Genomic DNA, 20,198 nt, shown 5'->3' with positions numbered 1-20,198 from the left:
GTCATATATACTTTAAACCTAAGATGAACATTTAGTCTATTTACTCATGTATGTACCATTTCTTTTACTCTTCCTTTATCCCTTCAAGTTGCAAGTTTCCTCTAGTATCATTTCACTTCAGACTGAAAAAAGACTTTCTCATTTCTTTTTGAGTTAACAATAAATTTTATTAGTTATCCTTCACCTGAGAATATCTTTATTTCATTTTCTTTTTTCTTTTTTCTTTTCTTCTTTTCTTATTTTTTAAGATTGGCACCTGAGCTAACATCTGTTGCCAATCTTCTTCTTTTTTCTTTTCCTTCTTCTCCCCAAGGCCCCCCAGTACATAGTTGTATATGCTAGTTGTAGGTCCTTCTGGTTGTGCTATGTGGAACGCCACCTCAGTATGGTTTGATGAGCAGTGCCATGTCCATGCCCAGGATCTGAACCAGTGCAACCCTGGGCCCCTGAAGTGGAGTGCATGAACTTAACCACTCAGCCACGGGGCCAGCCCCTCTTTATTTCATTTTCATTCTTGAGGATATTTTCACAGGATTATGAATTATGAGTTGACAGCTCTTTTCTTTCAGGACTCTAAAGATATTGTTCTACTGTCTTCTGAACCCACAGTTTCTGATGAGAAATTCACAATCATTTGTATTATTGTACCTATCAATACTATTTTAAAGTTCTTATTTCATAATGCCAATATCTGGATCCCATGTGGGTCTATACTCTTGTCATAGTTTTTTGCCATGCCTGGTAATTTGTTTTTATTGCAAGACCCTTGCCTAAGACATTTTACAGCTGTGTATGATATTATCTTTCTTTCAGAGTTTTGGGTCTGCCTTTCTGCTGCTAGAGTGTTGGCTCACCACATTAATCCAATTACAGCCCAAATTAACTCTTGGCTGGTTATAGTACTTTAGGAAGGCTCTCACTCTTAGGGCACAGCCTTACAGGATATCAGTTGAGAACACATGATGTTCACCATGGTTCATCTCCCCAGCACATTCTAAACTCGAACACTTATCTACAGAGCAACACAATACTGCTGAAATTTTTCTCTCCTTTTTACTTGATTTCAGCCTCTTCACTTCATAATTCAGCAAACATACTGGGCTAAAACCCAACAGAGTGCTGTCTTATTTGTCTACCTCTTTCTTCTCTCTGGTATCCCACCCCATCCCATTCCCTAATTTTTGTCTCTTTAGGCTCATAGCTCTGTAAAAAATTTGTGCTGGTTTCTTGTCACTTAACTAGATTTTTTTTGCCCAGACCCTCTGCCCGAATTCTCAGCTTCTTGTAAGGTCCAGAATTAGCAAATAGCCTTAGGGGAAAAAGTAACTGCAGAAGGTTGCTTCTCCTCTCAAGGGTTTGCCTCTCTCTCAGGGTTTTGGCCTTTAAATTCCTACTTGCCTAAACAACTCTTTGATGCTTTTAAACAAATCTTTCAACACTTTGTTCATCTTTTCTAGTTGTTCTCAGGAGGAGAATTTGTCTGCCATAAGCTACTCCACTGTAGCTGGGAGTGGAAGTTTTATTTTATTTTCTTATTTTACTTGCTCAGTGGATTGGTTTCCAATTCCAGTTGTGATCCCTTGTATTTAACATTAATCTCTGCCCAGTTCTCTGAATTTTTGCATGTCTAGCTTAAAGAAGACATTACTCTTGCATACTTTCAGATGTACTTCAGTTCCAATCTTTGATGTCTATAAGAAGGCAGACATATCAATTCAGGAGCACAAGGTAAGACTGACTTTGTACAGTTAGTACTGTCTCCTAGTTGCTACCCACTATAAAACAACACTCTACTTCCAGGTTCTGAATCATTTCAATGTGTTTTTTCTTTAGTACTTTATGAATGCATAAGCAGTCATGTCACAAGCTATCATTTGATATTTCTGCTCTTAATACAAAAGGTTAAACTGTGCTTTATACTTTTTTCACATGTTCAACAATTCCAAGAATCACATGACTATATAAGGATTACTGGATAAAGAATTATTAATTGACTGAGAAATACGTTGTTGGGTTTGGATGTAAAAATCTAATATACGAAATTATATTTACCCGCCATAATCTTCACTGATCCCAGCAAATGGTATTGGATCACAGCGTACAAAAATTATAAATGCAAGTAGTACAAGTGATATAGCAGATGTAACTATCATAAATTTCATAAGACCTTTATAAGACATTTGTAATTTGGAAACAATGACACCTCCCAGAAGATGGCCAACTGCACCTGCTGGAATTAAAACAAGTCCTAAAAGAAACAAGCAGGAGGAGAAAACAGTTAAAATATAATCAGCTAAAGATAGTAAAGAAAATTCATACATTGATGCAATCCCCTCTGCTCTAAACATACAGCAAACATAGATTTAAATAAAAGTCAGAAAACTTAAAAGCATAATAAACATCTCAACAAACCTGAACCTTAAGAGAAAAACAAATTTGTGAGTGGGGCTGAAGCTTTAGGCCTAATGAACTCTGGGGCAGTGATGGTGAAGTTTTTCTCCTAGGTAGTAAAGGCATCTAAAATAAACCCACAACTTAATCCATGAGAAACAAGATGAGAGCTATCTTATTGACAGCTATAATTGGATAGCTGCCTGGATTTATGGTTCATGGCAAGAACCATGCCCACAGTGACAAGAGTTCACAAATAGAGATTTGTTACTAAGACTTAAGCCAGGCCACTCATTGGTTCTATGAATGGATGTGCAATATTAACAATCTCACAACAAATTGGGACTCCAGAATAGTCACTATGAGACATGGTTTTCTTTTCAATCAAACATAAGGGATTAGAAAGAGGCAACCAGAACAAGGAGGAAAAAAAGGAGAAGGAGAGAAAGGAGGAGGATAAATATAGTTAGAAAATAATCAAATGAAGATAGCACAGTAAATTCATATATTGATGAAATCTCTTCTTTCCATAGAAATGGTTGCTTTAAATAGAAATATAGCAGAATAAATATAAAGGAAAAGCAAACAAAAACATACCAATAACACCAGATTAAATTTATATCATAAAAGTATCTGACAAAAGAATTGGAGGGGCTGGCCCAGTGGCATAGTGGTTAAGTTCGTGCACTCCACTTCAGAGGCCCAGGGTTTGCAGGTTTGGATCCTTGGCACAGACCTACACACAGCTCAACAAGCCATGCTGTGGCGGCATCCCACATACAAAATAAGAAAGATTGGCACAGACGTTAGCTCAGGGACAATTTTCCATCAAGCAAAAAGAGGAGGATTGGCAACAGATGTTAGCTCAGAGCCAATCTGCCTCATCAAAAAAAGAAAGAATTGTAAATAAGTAATTTTAGAACGCTCAAAAAAGTAAATGACAGTGTAACTTCCATAAAAATGAGGAAGAAATGAAATAAAAAGAGAAAGGAATGAAATAAGAGCACGGAGATAAAAAAGAACAAATAAGAAAACTTGATATTTAAAAATATAATCATTAAAATACAAACTCAAATCCTAGGCTAGAGACATTTGAAAAGTGAATTAGTAAATTGGGAAAGAGCATTGTGTCATCATCCACTATGAAATGAAAAGGAAAAAAGAACGAAAAAAGAATAACCAAAATAAGCAGTCAAAAGACAATGAGTACAGTAGAGAAATCTGATAAACACTACCTCACCCAGATGATCAAAGTCAAATTCAAAAGTAATAAGCCATGTTGATAACATATACTCTTGACATTATGTGATGAAAATGGCACTTTAGTTTTGTGGTCTTCCTTCCAAAACCCATAACCCCTGTCTAATCATGAGAAAAACATCAGACAATTCCCCATTGAGGAACATTCTGAAAAATACCTGACCAGCACTACTCAAAACTGTCAAAGTCATCAAAAACAAGAAAAGACTGAGAAGCTGTCATACCCAAGAGGAGCCTAAGGAGACATGACAACTAAATATAATGTGGTATCTTGAATTAGATTCTGGAACAGAAAAAGGGTAAGAAAATCTGAACAAAATACTGACTTTAGTTAATAATAATGTATTGATATGAGTTCATTATTTACCTAATGGAGATGTAAGATGTTAACAAAAAGGGAAACTAGGTGTACAGTACATGAAAAATCTGTACTATCTTCATAATTTTTCTGTAAATCTAAAACTATTCAAAAAATAAAGTTATTTTAAAAAAAAAAGACAGTGAGAGCAGAATAAGAGGCTCCACACAATGTTTTACAGCAGTTGTGAGAAATATAAGGAAAGGAATAGCAGAGAAACAGTATTTAGAAAATTGTAGCTGACGATGAGAAACTTCCATAATTGAAGAAATGCTAGCCCGGGGAATAAAAGTGTGCTCCAACTACTGAGAGGGAGTGAAAAATAAATAATTAACTCCATCCTTACACATACGGAAATAAGGTGAGGAAAATTCATAACATCAAGACTAAAACAAAAATTGTAAAAGCTGCCAGAGAGCATGCTACTTGCAAAAGAATAATAATTATAGCTAGTTTTTTTAAAAAGATAAAACTGATGACCTAGACCAAACATGCGTACCCACAACCCTGAGGAGTGGGGCTAGTAAACTGACAGTGAGTGAGCAGTTAAAATCTCCTAAACCAACCAAGTGGGATAAAATGAATAGAAAACTAGTCCATTGAGAGAAGACAGGATGGTAAGGAGAAAAAGCAGCAAAATAGAAGAGTAATAAACCAAAAAATACAAATAAGAAGTTAAAAATAACTTAAATATATCAGAATTCACAATAATGGTAAATGGATAAAACTTAACTATTAAAAAGACAGATTATCAAATTGGATATTTTGTAAAAAGGAAAGTCTGAAAATAAGGTAGTGAAAAAACATACCATGAAAATTTAGATCGTGAACATGTATATACCTTATGACATTATACAAAATGTTATGTAAAAAGTGCCCAGATTTCAAGAAAATCAAAAATCCATAAATAAAGTATTTTAACTCAGCTTTCTCAGAAACAGAGACTTAGCTTACAACACTATTTAAAGCTATGGAAAGTATTAATGGATTTGAACAATTAAAAAGAGAAACAAAAGCACATACTATTTAGAAGCTAAAAATCTCCTCTCAAAAATTCATGGCTTAAATAAAAATATGATGATGAGAATTAAAAATGCTTAGAACTGAACAATAATAAAAACTATATCTAAGTGTATTAGATGCTAAAGAAAATCTACAAATAACGATACCTCCCTCATAAGGTTATTAGGAGAATGAAATGAATTAATATTTAAGTGCTGAGAACAGTGTCCTGTCGCAGACTGAACATTACATGAGTGTTTGTTAAAAGGTAAACATTTACAGACAAATTCATTTATTAGAAAGCAAAAAAAGTACAAATAGAGAAGGGGCAATATTTATCAAGAAAATTGTGGGAATTACACAACTTTTTCTTTTAGTTAGTATTAACACAGTACAAGTTTTTCCGTCCTTTTACTTTCAACCTTTTCATATACTCATATTTAAAGAGTGCCTCTTGTATGTTAACATAGTGAATTCTTCCCCCAATCTGACAATCGTTATTTATATGTAACATAATTACTATTCTATTTATTGGGAAACAATTCTCCACTACCCTCTGATGCTGTATATCTTTCAAGCAGAAGCACTGACTGCTGTTTGTTCTATCTTTTCAAGGATATTTATATAGTAAACAGCCTTCGATAACGGAGATAGTGTCCCCCTCAAGAGCAGAGGGCAGGTTTACTTATAGTTTTGGAAGACAGAGATAGTGTCCTCTCCGGAACTAAGAGACGATATGCTTAATGTCAAGTATACTAAAGATAATGTCTCTCTCTGGATCAAAAGACAAGCATGATTACTGTCCATCATAAACGATTTGGGTTCCCTAAGCCCAGGGAAATGTAATGCAATCCACTCTCGTAATGCAATCTTGTGTGTGCAAATGTCACTGGCTCTCCTTCACATCACCCTGTGGGAAATGGGCCTCAGAAAACTCACACACACACACACACACACACACACAGATACTCTAGCTACTGCTATTGCTGTGAGTCATAAACTTTTCTTCTCTGACCAAGGAATTTTAAGTCTTCTGCTAGCATCCAAGAAACTATGGTAGACTAACTCGTGAGCTTTCAAGTAGGGTAAATTCAAACTCTTCATAGATTTCAGCACTTTTGGTGACAAAGATGGGATGCTGACAGAAACACAGCATTCTGTAAGAAGAAGAATGAGAGCCTCATGAGCCGATTAACACCATTTGAGAGAAGTACTGGAAATCAGTAGTGAATATGCTGATTTAGCCTATTAAGGATGAAAAATTGGGGAGGTGGCTGCAGGCTGAAGTAGATCTAAAGACAGCTCCCCAGAAGGTGCAATGGTTATTATTAACTCTCCCCTAGGTGAGGGGACTTCCTCGCCAACCTGGCCATCAGCCTCAGGACTGCCCCATTGTTATAGCTATTACTAAGATTCAACCTGGTTGGATGGAAGATTCCTCTTGATTTCAGACAACAGTTACAGAGATGTGCAACTACACTGAGTGTGAAAGGAGGGAAACTTACAACCACAGTGGACAGAAACCAGTGACTAATTAGAAGTTTACCTGATTTGATTGGTTGATGAGGGAGTGGCGCGGTAAGGGGAAAATTGCTTGGTAAGGTGAAATGGCAATAGCTGAGCTGAGGGCCCAGTTCCTCCCTCCTGCAGTCTATCATGCTAAACTGGGATCCATTCTAAGACAAAAGTAAAAGATCTCAGAGTTGTTTTGCAGTGTCTCCTGAGTGCTACAAGGTAGCTGTGACCTTCTCAGGAAGATTTCCCTAAGATAGATGTATTCCTGTGTGAAACCACAGATGAGGCACTGAATAGAATTTGGACTCTTACTGCCTCAGAAAAGGATGTAAAATGACCTTGTGAGTGATGCTTTGGACAATTTCCATGTACTTTTGTTGTGGCTTCAATATACTAATCCTGTAGCTCCAATTTCAAAATCTATAATAGGTAATTATGTTTTACAAGCTTGTACTGTATAAGCTCCTGGATGCCAAAAGTGATAGCAGAACACACAAATTGCTCCTCGAACTGTCTCCCTGTCTCCTCTTGTATGGTCCTACAGAAACAACATAGAACCCCAGGAGGAGAAAGGAAAGTCCCAGCTTTGATCATGGACTTAAAGGAAGCAGAGATAGTAAGAGATGCAGTATCTCAATTCAACAGACCAAATGTCCAGTGAAAAAAGTTATCAAGGACTTGAGGTTTACAGCGGATTAACCACCAGTTGAATTCACTTGTTGCTCCTATGGCCCTGGATGTTCCAGACATCGTGATGTAAATAAATTTATGGCACAGACTGGTGGCACTTGATATGCTGTCTTGAACATGGCCAAAGCCTTATTTTGAATCCCATTAGCACCCAAAGACAAAGACCAATTCTCTTTCACGCTTCAAGGCCACAAATACACATTTGCAGTACTCCCTCAGGGGCACCTAAACTCATCTGCCACTTACTACAAGGGGGTAGGTCAGGATTACTGTGACTACCACTACCCTCTGATATCCAAAGCTTTCACAGATAGATGATATTCAGTGAGCTGGAGGGTCAGAAGCCTCAGACTCAATGGCTCTGACTTTGCTGTTACCACACCCTCATCAGCAAGGGTGACTGATGAAGCCCAACAAAATCCAGAAGACTGCTCATCAAGTTTTTAGGGACTATTCAGGCAGATTTACAACACTCAATCCCTCTGGCACTTAAGGAAAAACTGTTGTCTCCCTTCCCTCCAACGAAAAGGCAGCCTAGCATCACTTTGGACTCTGAGTATTAGAGACAGTAGATGACTGACTTCGGCATTCTACTTGGTCTTTTCTATCAACTAACTCACAGCGAATGTAATCCACAGACCCTCACTGGAAGCTAAACAGCACGCTGTGGCATACTCTCTACTTGGAGGTACTACAAACCTAATGACTCATTTGAGCTATAAGTTTCCATGACTGATGATTTTGTGTGCTGGAGCCTCTGGAAAAAAGCAGCCTTCACTCGGAAGCACCAATTGGGGTATAGGACTCATTGACTCCCTGCAACAACTACGTTTGAAAAGCAGCTCTTAGCTTACTACTGGCTTCTTGTCAAAACCAAAGTTCTGACCCATGGAGGCTGGGTGACTCTGTGGACTGATATTCTCATTTGGAGATAGACCAAATCAGACTCACAACTAACCATTTGACAAGCTTTACTTGTCAACTGGAAATGGTATATTCAAGCCATAGGAGGGTCATAAGATTTTCAAGTGTTTAAAGAAACCCCATCAGTAGATCACACAGCCTTCAGAAGACTATGAAAATCTCTCTTAAATGAAGTTTCTCTTAGTTACTTAGGAGTGCTTTCTGGAGGGATTACTGACACATTATTTATATGTGCCCTGATGGCAGTTTCTCTCTACAATAAGAGCAATCCAATGAAAAAGCGGTACAAAATTTGTCCCTGACTTTAGTTGAAATAACAATGAGACCACCTAATCCCTGGAAATCTAGCACTCTAGTCAGCCTCAGACACTGATCAGCATTGTTATGGATGATAAAATTGCCCAAAACGTCATCTTCACAGGCCAAGGTAGAAGATATGCAATTGTTAATACATTCTGTTACACCTGGATTAACACCTCGGGCTAAGTAGAAAGGTCAATAGAGAAATTTAAGGAGAAAGCCATCTTGCTTTCTAAGGTAGACCTTGAGGACCAAGTGATTTGTTTAGCTTGCTGGGTCCAGGACCTTGCTGGCATGGTTGAGGCCAGTACTGCAGTGGCCTTATCCTGTTGTTTGGAGTCCTGTTGATATTAGCCTTAATTAAATACCGTATGAAACAAATTGAATGGATTTAGTCCCAATCTCTGATAATTTGATTAATCAGAGTGGCGAACAATGTGGTGTACTCACGGAAAAATTTGTCATTACGGACATAGAAACTGTGTCATGTTTTTGGCTTATTGGACTATTTGCAGCCTGACAATGGTGTGCCCTCTATCACAAAACTTAATAATAAGCTGATAGTCAAAGTTTTTCACATCTTAACATTTGTTTTTCATTTGGTCCCCGTGTTTTGTGTTCCTTCTTTCTTTCCTTTCTCTCTTTTTTTTATTATTAATCAAGTTTTTCAAATTAACATACTCTCTTACTATTCTTTTTATTATTCTTTTACTGGTTACCCTAAAAGTTACAGCACGCATCCTTGACTTTCTACAACATAAGTGATTATATTTACCATTTTCCCATTAATGCTAGAACTTTAAAACATTTCATTCCATTTGCAACTTCTTTTGGAGAGCCAATTCTCAATATCTAGTAAAACTGAAGACGTACACAATAGCAATTCCCCTTCAATGTCTAAACCTAGATCAACTTTTACAAATGTGCACAATGAGACATGTGTGTTTGGAAGAGTGAAAAACCTGGGGGCAACTTCATGTGCGTTAATATGATAATGGATAAATAAACAGTGGTAAATTCATCAGACAGAATCCTACAGCACAGTAAAAATACATTAAATAGAGATTAATATGAATCTACTTAATATAATTTCAGATGAAAGTAACAGAAGAATACATACAAAATGATACATGAATTTTAGATTGTATACAGATAGGCACATAAGCAATAAAAATAGACAAACGTGTGGAAAGGATGCACCCTAACTTTAGAAGAGTGGTTACCTATGGGGAGGGAGGAAGAGAAATAGGATAAAGGAGGAGTGCGAGAGTCTTAGAAGGTTCTATGAGTTAAAAAAAAAATTGATGCACTGATGGCAAAGTGCTCATATTTTTAAAATTTGAGCAAACAGTATTTAGGTATTTAAAATATGAGCAAATGCTATTACTCCTTCTACATTCCACTTATTTAAAATACTTCATAAATATATATAAGAAGACTTTACATAAAAATTTCAAAACAAGTACAATGAACAGAAAAGTACCTGCAAGTGTAGTTGCATCACTGCGTGTTAGCATAAACTGATTTTCTATATATATAGGCAAAAATTCAGAAACTCCAATCATAACTAAAGAGTCTGAAGCTCTGGACAGAGATAGGCACACCAACGCTGAATTCTTCATCAGAACCTGAAATATAAATGTTACATATGAATTATTTTCTTTTGTTAGGTAAAGAGGAATAGATATCCCCCCTCATATGTTAATGACCAATCCATTAAAAAAGGTAAAAAAATTTACCTTTCCCAATCTGAACTGAAAACACATATATATAAAAACCCAAATATCAATTTACAACTCACCAATATACACATACCATAAAAGACATGTAATGTTTGAACTCCTTTCTTTTTGGTGAGGAAGATTCACTCTGAGCTATTATCTGCTGCCAATCTTCCTCTTTTTTTTGCTTGAGGAAGATTAGCTCTGAGCTAACATCTGTGCCAATCTTCCTCTACTTTGTATGTGGGTTGCTGCCACAACATGGCTTGACAAGCAGTGTAAGTCCACACCTAGGATTCAAACCCACAAACCTAGGCCACCAAAGTGAAGCACACTGGACTTAACCACTATACCATGGGGCTGGCCCCTGAACCATTTTTATTTGTAATTTGATCTCCATGCCACTATAATTTTTATTTGTGGGTCTGGCAGTGTGCTAGAAAGATTAATTAAAAATATCACTAACCAGGCATCTAGAATTTCCCTTTACTTTTATCTATATTTTCTTAGGAAACCTCTTTAACTGAAAAACAAAACAGAAAATTTAAGCAACACTCAAAGAAAATCACTAGGATTGCAGTCAAGATTCTACAATATTTTACTCCTTGGCATTCTACATACATAAAGAGTGAAGTCATCTAAATTCTGCATGTTAGTATATTTTTTTAGCTTACTCAGAAGCCTTACTATTACCTACTACACTACACAGAGTAATTTAACATGACAGTAAATTACATTAAAATATTAACTTCTGAACTAATATCTGTATTTCCTGCATATGTATAAACCTTTGAAAATATTTGGTGGTGTTTTATGTTTGTACATTTTTTTAATTAACTTAAAATTTCCTTTTCTAGCCCTAAACATTGTTTTAAATATCTTATCATATTTTGCATATTCATCTAATTCATCTTCTGAGTGCTTTTTAACTTTATTTAACCACCCCCAAAAGGTTAAATGCTTAGGCTGACTTCAACTCCCTGCTGTCACAAACAAGGCTACACTGAACACCCCTGTGCATGCCCCCTTAAGGACCTAGGCTAGAGTGCTTTGGAAGTATATATCCTAGAAAGAGATTGCTTGGGCATACCTCATTCCATTATTTCTATGGATATTTTCTCCAGAACGTATGAATTTACACTCTCACCAAAATGTAGGAGAGTTCCATTTTCTTCACGTAGCAGCTTACTTTCTAAAATTCATCAGAGCAATATTTCCGGCTCCACACCCCTTCCAGAACTTTGCCACTCCTCCACCAAGAAGCATTGAACCCGGAAAGGCCTTCATGACTGCCTCAACAAAGCAAGTAATGCTGCATGACTTCTGAAGTTGGGTCATAAAATGACAATATGACTTCTGCAGAGAGCTCTCACTCTCTCAGGACTCTGGTCCTGGAACTCAGCCACCAAGCTGTGACAAAGCCCAGGCCAGATGCAGAGGGCAGGCGTGGATGTTCTAGCAAACAGTCAGTATTAAAAGCTAATATTTGAGTGAACAAACTTCCTTCAGATGATTTCATCCCCCAGACTTAGATCACTCCAGTTGACCACAAGAAGAGCTGAAGGCAAGCCCTGCCCAAACTGCAGATCCATGAGCAAAACAGATGTTCTATTATTTTAAGCCACTAAGTTTTGGGGTGGTTTTTCATGTAGCAGTAGTTAACTGGTCCACCCCCACACTACTGCAAACACTTGATATCATTAGCTGGCTTTCAAAATTTTGCCATGCTGATGCATGTAAAGTAGTATTGCAATGCATTATTTTCTATTCTCTCATTTCAAATGTAACTGACCATTACTTCATGTAATTCTTAGCTATTTAGGATTTTTTTGGGCATGAACTGCCTATTTCTATTTCTATCAGGCCTTCTGAAATTCTTGTGTAGCTATTTCAAGAATTCCATGTTTATTCTAACTATTAATCTCTTACTGGATTTAGACATCTGTCAGCAGTCTTTTAACATTGTCTAGTTTCCTTCATAGAACAGAAATATTTGACTTGATATACTCTAATTCATAAATTTTTACTTCATATTTTATGCTAATGCAATCTTGTTTAATTTTTCCTACCCCTATGTCACAAGGTATTTCTTTCATTTTTAACATTAACTGTGCTGTTTTTTTCTAATCACATTTTATTAACCTAGAAATCACCTTCGTGCATGATATGAAGTAGAGATTCAAATTCATTTCATCATATAGAGAACCAAATTTGTCATCACATCTACTGAATAATTACCTTTGCGGTGCCTCTTCTATGATATAGCAAGTTCTTATATATATTAATTTGTGGCTGAGTTCTCTCTCCTATTCCACTGGTCTATTTATCTGTCCTGAGGAAATGCTACACTGTTTTTACTATTATGGCTTTGTAACCTGTCTTAATGTGTACTAGGACCAATGCTCTTTCTTTTATCTATTCATGCCCTTATTCTGCCAGAACAATTTTAGAAACAATTTGCCTTTTGCTAAAAAAATAAAATTCTTGCCATAGTATTGATTATATTGCATTGAATTCAAGATTATTTGAGAAAGAAATCATATATGAAAGTTGTCATTTCATCTGTTAACATGGTATATCTTTCAACTTACCCCAGTCTTTTCTAATACTGTTACATAGAGTTTTAAATTTTTTCATAAGGTTCTTAGCAGCTGTTAAAGCAGTTCCTGAATTATTTATACTTTTGTGATTAATTTTTACTTTATTACTCTTTTCAAATATTATTTATTTGAATAGTTTTTAAATTTTATATTTATTTTATGTTGTACATTCAGATATTGTTCAATTAGCAAATGATAGCTCTTTCATAGGTCCTTCTAGTTCACAAATGTTAATTTATTCATAATAATTATTGAGGATTGAATATTAAGCACAGTCCTTACTCTAATGAAAGTTATAGCAATATCCCATGATTCTATATGAAATGCCCTTCTGTATTAGGTATAACAGACAGAACAAGGGACAGAAATCTAGTTTTTGTCTTGGCTCTGAAACTGATTTTTGAAGTAACAATGAGCAAATCACAATTTCTACATATCTCATTTTTAGGAAGTATTACATAATAGTAGACAGAGCAATGGCGTTAGAGTCAGACACATGAGATATTCTTCAATTCTTAAACTCAATTCAGCCACCTGTATGTGTGTGTGTGTGTGTGTGTGTGTATGCATGTGTGTCCAAAGAGGTATGTGTCTTTGGAAAAGTTACTCATCCTCTTCAAATTACTTGTTCATCATCTGTAAAATAGAAAGAATAATATCTATATTTCTGGGTGATTAAGAGAATTGAATATACATAATAATTTAATGCAATTTCTGGCACATAGTAGGTATCCAGTAAAGAACACACATTATTTTCATAACTTATAAAGTTAAGAGAGTCACAGTATATTACTAGATTGTTGTTTGCAAACTTTAGTGTACCTTGAATCATTTGGAGGGTGTAAAAACAAAGATTGCCAGGTCTTACCTCCACAGTTTCTGATTCAGTTGATCTAGAATGGGGCCCAAGAATTTGCATTTCTATAAAATTCCCAGATGATGATGATGATGTTGGTGAGGGAATCACACTGAGGACCACTGCACTAGAAAATTTTTGTGTTTAGGCTCTTTGGGATTAAAACAAACAAACTCACTAGTTAATTCAGTTGATATGACATATCATAATTTTACACAGGCGAGTAAGAAAGCCAAAAACACTTTCTCAGTAGCTAGCTAAACAATTCTTACTCATAAAGAAATATAACATCATTCAGAATAACATGACAGCTTATTTTGTCTCCTTCATGGTGAGAGTTCCATTGCTTTGTCTTGATTTCTTCAAAGGCCCAGATAGTCAGTTTCTTCCTGTCAGCTTATTGTGTCTATGTCTACTTTTATTATAGTTACTGGCTATTCTCTCTCCATGTGCTTCTCTTTATAAATGGTCTTTGTTCATTCATTTTCTCTGTGTCAGTTTGTATCAAAGCTGCATTGTTTGAATTTCCCTCTTTTTCTCCTATTTATACTCTCCCAAGAAAGAGGAATTGACTAGATTAGTCAGTTTACAGTGAGGTATCCCTATTGGACACTGTTCTCAAGATATGACATTTAATAGGTTTTTGGGAAATCTAAAGATTGCTGTCTTGAGCTCAAGTGCTGATCCCAGACCTATTTTAGCTAGAACATTTGAACTACACCGTATGGTATGGCCACTAATGCACAAGAGACACTTCTGGGCACTTTATTCAGAGAGGAACTGTGAGCATAACAAACACTCAGAATACAATAGATTCCCTTCCAATAAAATGTCCCAGTTTTCCTGCTTTTAAAAAAAAATCCCAGGGCCAGGCCCATAGCCAAGTGGTTAAAGTTCCAAGTGCTCCGCTTTGGTGGCCCAGGTTCACAGGTTCTGATCCCGGGTGTGGACATACTCCACTCATCAGCCATGCTGTGGAGGCATCCCACATACAAAGTAGAGAAAGACCAGCACAGTTGTTAGCGCAGGGTGAATCTTCTTCACACACACACACAAAATTCGTTTCTTTTCTTAGATATAAATATGGGAGGCAAAGAAGAAGGGTAGTTATATAAATCAGTATCTAAGGGGTTTCATGTAGTGAACTCAGGCTTAATTCTGGTAGGTGTTGATATTCAAAGGGAGATATCAAATTAGTTCTGCACAGTAGCAGATAGTTTTATGCAACAGCCATATCTTACAGTACTGTGGCTCCTAGTTAGGCCTAGTCCATCACAGAGTTTGTCTACAACCAGGGTCTTTACCACACCACAGAAGGTTCCTGCTGGTCTGGGAGTGTGATTTCAAACAAGCCTAGGTACTTCTGCATGTGCTTACTTAGTAGGAGCCTGAAATAAGGACAGGATCAGCAAAATATAGAGTATAGAGTATAGAGGCCACAGAAATGTAGACAAGGTTCAGGCCAGGGCTCAAGTAGCAGTGGGAAATAAATGTTAATGAAGAAATCAGTGCAGAGAAATGTTGCAGGAAGGAAAGAGTTCCTAAAGGCTCAACCAAAGTTCATTGAAGATGGGGTTTATAATGTCACAATTAATTCTAGAACTTTTTCTTTCATGTGCAGCATTAATCTATTTCCTACCCTAATCAAGTATAAGCGGAGACACTGATCTTGCCAGTTAAAGGCCTTGATGTCTACAGGCAAATAGGAGGAAAACATAAACTGAGGAGGACACCAATAAACTTCTTTGAACTTCTCAAGTGTTTTACTTGATAATTTCACTTCTCACTTGCTCTGGTCTTGATTCTTTATGGTAAATATCTATAATTAGCCATAGAAAATAAGTAATGGTTATCTCTATTAAATCTGTAAATAAAAGTAAAATGCTTCACCTAGAAAATGCTGCTTATTGCAAGATTAAAAATGTTGCAGCCTTCCATGCTAGAATCTCAGCTACTCAGCTTCCATGAACACCAATTTATTTAGAGTCAAACCTAGTAGACAACTCAGAGACTAAAACTAGTACAAAATGTCCCGACACAAATACAAGTGAGAAATATATTTTAAAAAATCACATTACTTACATTAAATATACATTGATTATACTTTCTATGATAGTAATTTATTTGCTTTCAAAGGAAATTGAGTATTTTTACTACCAATAATACAATATCTGAATAATTTGGACACTGGCTTCCTTTGATATACTCTGTCATCCTTTAACAGTCACATAAGCAATGAATAACACCTCATATTCATTTGGTCCTTTATAATTCACAAAGTTCTCTCATATCATAATATTCATTGACACTTCTTTGTTCATTAGCATCCTAATATATAAATATCTTTCCTGCTAATAAGGTATGTGACTTAAGGCACGAGATGAAGAAAAAGATGGTAAAAGTGTTGATCTCTCTGTGTCAGACATTTAAAAGGTGGTTTTCCCCTATAAAAATCTTATCACTCCAGCATTATATTTTTATTCTTTTAAAATACATTTCTAAGCTATTTTATTCTTATAGCTATACATATTGTTCTTATTCAGTGTTCTACTTTCTATTGTTCAAGTTTAATTCCATCTACTTTTATATTTATAACTTTTCACCTCAGGGATATTAGAACTTTATAAAAATGTTAAGTATTTTGTCTCCATTCTAGCTTTTTATCTTTTATTATGCTTGTGTCCATTTTATCTATTTTAAAATCATAAAAATTATTTTTACTGACATTTTAATAAAACTCTTTTCTTTCCTTACTTGATAAATTTTCTAAAATATACAATTTATATAAATAATATATATAAATATACTATATATAAAATATGAATATAGTATAAAACATATTATACATAAAAATAATATAAATATACAAAATAGATAATGAAATATGGTAGTAGTAGAGAGAATCCATTCTAAAAACAGCCACTTCAACAGCTCCCTTTAGAAATACAAATCAAAACTACACTAAGATACCACCTTACACCTGTCAAAATGGCTGTAATCACTAAGACTAAAAATAGCAAATGTTGGAGAGGGTGTGGAGAAAAGGAAACCCTCATACACTGCTGGTGGGAATGCAAACTGGTGCAGCTACTATGGAAAACAGTATGGAGATTCTTCAAAAAACTAAAAATAGAAATACCATATGACCCAGCCATCCCACTACTGGGTATCTACCCAAACAACTTGAAATCAATAATCCAAAGTAACACATGTACCCCTATGTTCATAGCAGCACTATTCACAATAGCTAAGACATGGAAACAATCCAAGTGCCCATCGACTGATGATTGGATAAAGAAGATGTGTTATATAGACACAACGGAATACTACTCAGCCATAAAAAGAGACAAAATCATCCATTTGCAACAACATGGATGGACCTGGAGAGAATTATGTTAAGTGAAATAAGCCAGACTGAGAAAGACAAACACCATATGATTTCACTCATATGTGGAATATAAACAAACACACGGACAAAGAAAACAGTTCAATGGTTACCAGGGGAAGGAGGGTGGGGAGTGGGCACAGGGGGTGAAGGGGAGCACTTATGTGGTGACAGACAGGAAACAATGTACAACTGAAATTTCACAATGATGTAAACTATTATGAACTCAATTAAATTAAATTAAAAAATAGCTCCCTTTAATAAAAATTCATGACAAGAAGACTTTTAAAAATAATCTATACCTAGAAAGTCACAAGGTGTGTATTTCAACCAGCTGTTGGTCAATAAGTCTTATAATGATAGTGACACATTCTACTGGTTGATACATTGCTTGCTGGAATGATTTTCCATCAGTCCTTATCTCAAGCGCTTCTAAACAGCCATTGGATTTCAAGCAAACAATACCAGCCAAGTGTCATGAACCAGGAGGTACTGAACTATAGGACTGGTAGAGGAAGAAGACAGTAGACCTTTGTTCAGCCAAGTTCCGCATATTAGTCTCCTTAATTTTCTTATTTTCTAGTTGATAACCCGCTCTTCTTATCAAGATAAAAAAAAAAATCTTGTTCCGTAGTTTTTCCCTAATTTTTTTGCACAGTATCCTTCCCTAATCTAAAATGAGAAACATCTCAAGTAGGCATTCATATTATTGATGTATCTATTGAGTGTTTACCATGGACTATGCACTGATCTATACACCTTACATTCCTATGAGGAAGGTACCATTATTGCATCAATTTCTTAGCTCAGAAGTAAGGCTCAGAAAGGTTTTCTTATTTTCTAGTTGATAACTCACTCTTTTTCTCAAGCTAAAAGAAGAATCTTGCTATGAAGTTTTTCCCTAAGTTTTTGTGCAGTTTCCTTCCCTAGACCGTGTAACAAGGCAAACAGTGGGAATTGTTTTCTGTCTAGTAGACTCCCTAAAGTATGGCCCGTTATCCCTGTTTTCTTTCTGAAGCTCAGCCTGGTACAATTTTTAAAGGCAAGAGCCTAGAAGCATAGGCTTTTCTGCTGGATCTTAATATTACATGTCTATATTTAGATTTTAGAACATTGGCTTCTCCATATTTTAGTCTTTTGATTTATTTTCTTTCTTTTTTAAGGCTCCAGAAACTCAGATCATGCTGGCAAATCATCCTTAGTAGTCCTGAATTTTATAATACCAAGTGATTCTTTAACTGACCCCTGCAATTGGGTCTCATATACTACAGCTGAATAAAAAACTCAACCATTTACAGTACCTAGGGAAAACTTCCCGAAACAACATCCAAACTGCACTGCCTTTTCAATTCTTATCCCATTCTAATCCATTTTTCACAAAAAGTGATGTTTAAAAGTTCTTAAAACAAAATTTATATCCTGTTCATATTATTCCCTTACTTAAAATATATTAGTGACTTCCTCTTGCATTAAGAACAAAGTCTAAAGTTCTTGCCATGTCGCACCAGGACCTTCATGAGCCAGCCTCTGCCTGTCTCACCAATCTACTATTCTATCACTCTCCCCATCAAGCAAATACACTCCAAACACACAAGTCTTCTCTAAACTGAACATGCCCAAATCTTTCCTGCCTCAAGGTCTTTCCACATGTGTCACTTGTGCTTGGAATTTTCTTAAAGATCATTCTTCACATGGCTAACTCCTTCCCACCCTTTAGGTTCCTCTGTTTAAATGCTCCCTGTTCAGCGAAGCCTTCTTTACCCCATTTCCAAAGTAGGTTTCACACAGAATTTTCTCTACTCAGTTGTTAATCAGGTTTTTTGAAATCTGTGTTTTGGTTTTGGTTTTTAATCTGAGACCCACACAAGAACATAAGCTCCATAAAGCCAAGGATGTTAGTTACTATTGTATCTTTAGTACCTAGCACAGTGACACTACATAATAAAAAAGGAGATGAATATGAAAAACTAAAATAATCACTTATATTGTATTACTATATGCCAGGGACTGTTCTAAGCACATTACACATGTTAATATATTTAATTCTGAGTACATATGTAAGGTATGTACTTTTATTACCATCGTTTTATAGAATAGAAACTAAGGCACATAAAATAGTAATGTCCCCCAAACTATTTAAGGACCCTTTTAAATGGTGGGCTTCAACAACTGTTAACTTGTTCTCATTCAGAAATTAGATGGGTACTGTTCTATCAGGTTGTAATGAAAAAAGTCTAAATTTTCTAAAGAGTAACAAGTTATTCCATTTAAATTACACGTAGCCAGTTCTTACTTGATAAATTGAAAAAAAGAATTTCTCCAATTACTGTTACATAAAGTCCAAGTGGGTTTAAAGCAAGGCAACTTCACTCTCGGCTATTATTTTGCTCTTGGCCACCTTGTGGCAATGTGTTAAGAATATCACAAGGTTATTTATGGTTTCCTAACCTTCCTTCTTCCTAAGACAGGCACCTATCATGTACTAAACGTACAAGCCAATGACATATGCAGAACCTGCTATGAAACTGTGCTTTCAGAATTAGGGTAAGTAGAAAGGTCTCTGATAAACTAGATGGGTGATTCTTAAAGTGTAGTCCTAATTTCCAGAATTTTGAAATGGTTGTTGACAATTTTGCCAGTTTCAACCACTATTTTTGGAGGTGACGATTTTCCAAGGTCCTCATTCTGACATTCTAGAAGTCCCACCTTCTAACAAACTTTAAAAAGGATTAAGATATATTCTACAGGGCCGGCCCGGTGGCACAGTGGTTAACTTCCCACATTCCACTTTTGACACCCTGAGGTTCACCAGTTCAGATCTCGGGTATGGACCTACACACCGCTTGTAAAGCCATGCTGTGGCAGGCATCCCACATGTAAAGTAGAGGAAGATGGCACGGTTGTTAGCTCAGGGCCAGTCTTCCTTAGCAAAAACAGGAGGATTGGTGGTGGATGTTAGCGCAGAGCTAATCTTCCTCAAAAAATAAAAAAATTTAAAAATTAAAAAAATTTAAAAATAAAGATATCTTCTAGTTACCCACTCAGCCAGTGTCAGGCAGAAGCTTAAGACCATTAACTAGGCATTATATTCTTTTGCATCCTCACAAATAATAATCAAAGCACTCTACATTTTCTGAAAAAAGTGTCTTTTATCAATTGTATCAATTTTTAACAATATGAAAGAGGTTAAAGCTAA

The 20,198-nt window shown here is 35.9% G+C and overlaps 1 protein-coding gene across 1 annotated transcript in view; it reads right to left on the bottom strand.

Annotated features, from left to right (window-relative positions):
- SLCO6A1 (solute carrier organic anion transporter family member 6A1) overlaps positions 1-20,198 on the bottom strand; it is a 211,269-nt gene that overhangs the window by 47,497 nt on the left and 143,574 nt on the right. The window contains exons 9-10 of the mRNA XM_014841213.3: positions 9,924-10,068; positions 2,053-2,248 (exon numbers count right to left, since the gene is read on the bottom strand). Coding sequence (XP_014696699.2) covers positions 2,053-2,248; positions 9,924-10,068 — 341 coding nt within the window. The remainder of the gene's footprint in view (positions 1-2,052; positions 2,249-9,923; positions 10,069-20,198) is intronic.

Source organism: Equus asinus, chromosome 9 (genome assembly GCF_041296235.1).
Source record: "Equus asinus isolate D_3611 breed Donkey chromosome 9, EquAss-T2T_v2, whole genome shotgun sequence".
NCBI lineage: Eukaryota > Metazoa > Chordata > Mammalia > Perissodactyla > Equidae > Equus > Equus asinus.
Note: the sequence above shows the minus strand (reverse complement) of the source record. Positions and strands in the feature narration are given on the sequence as shown.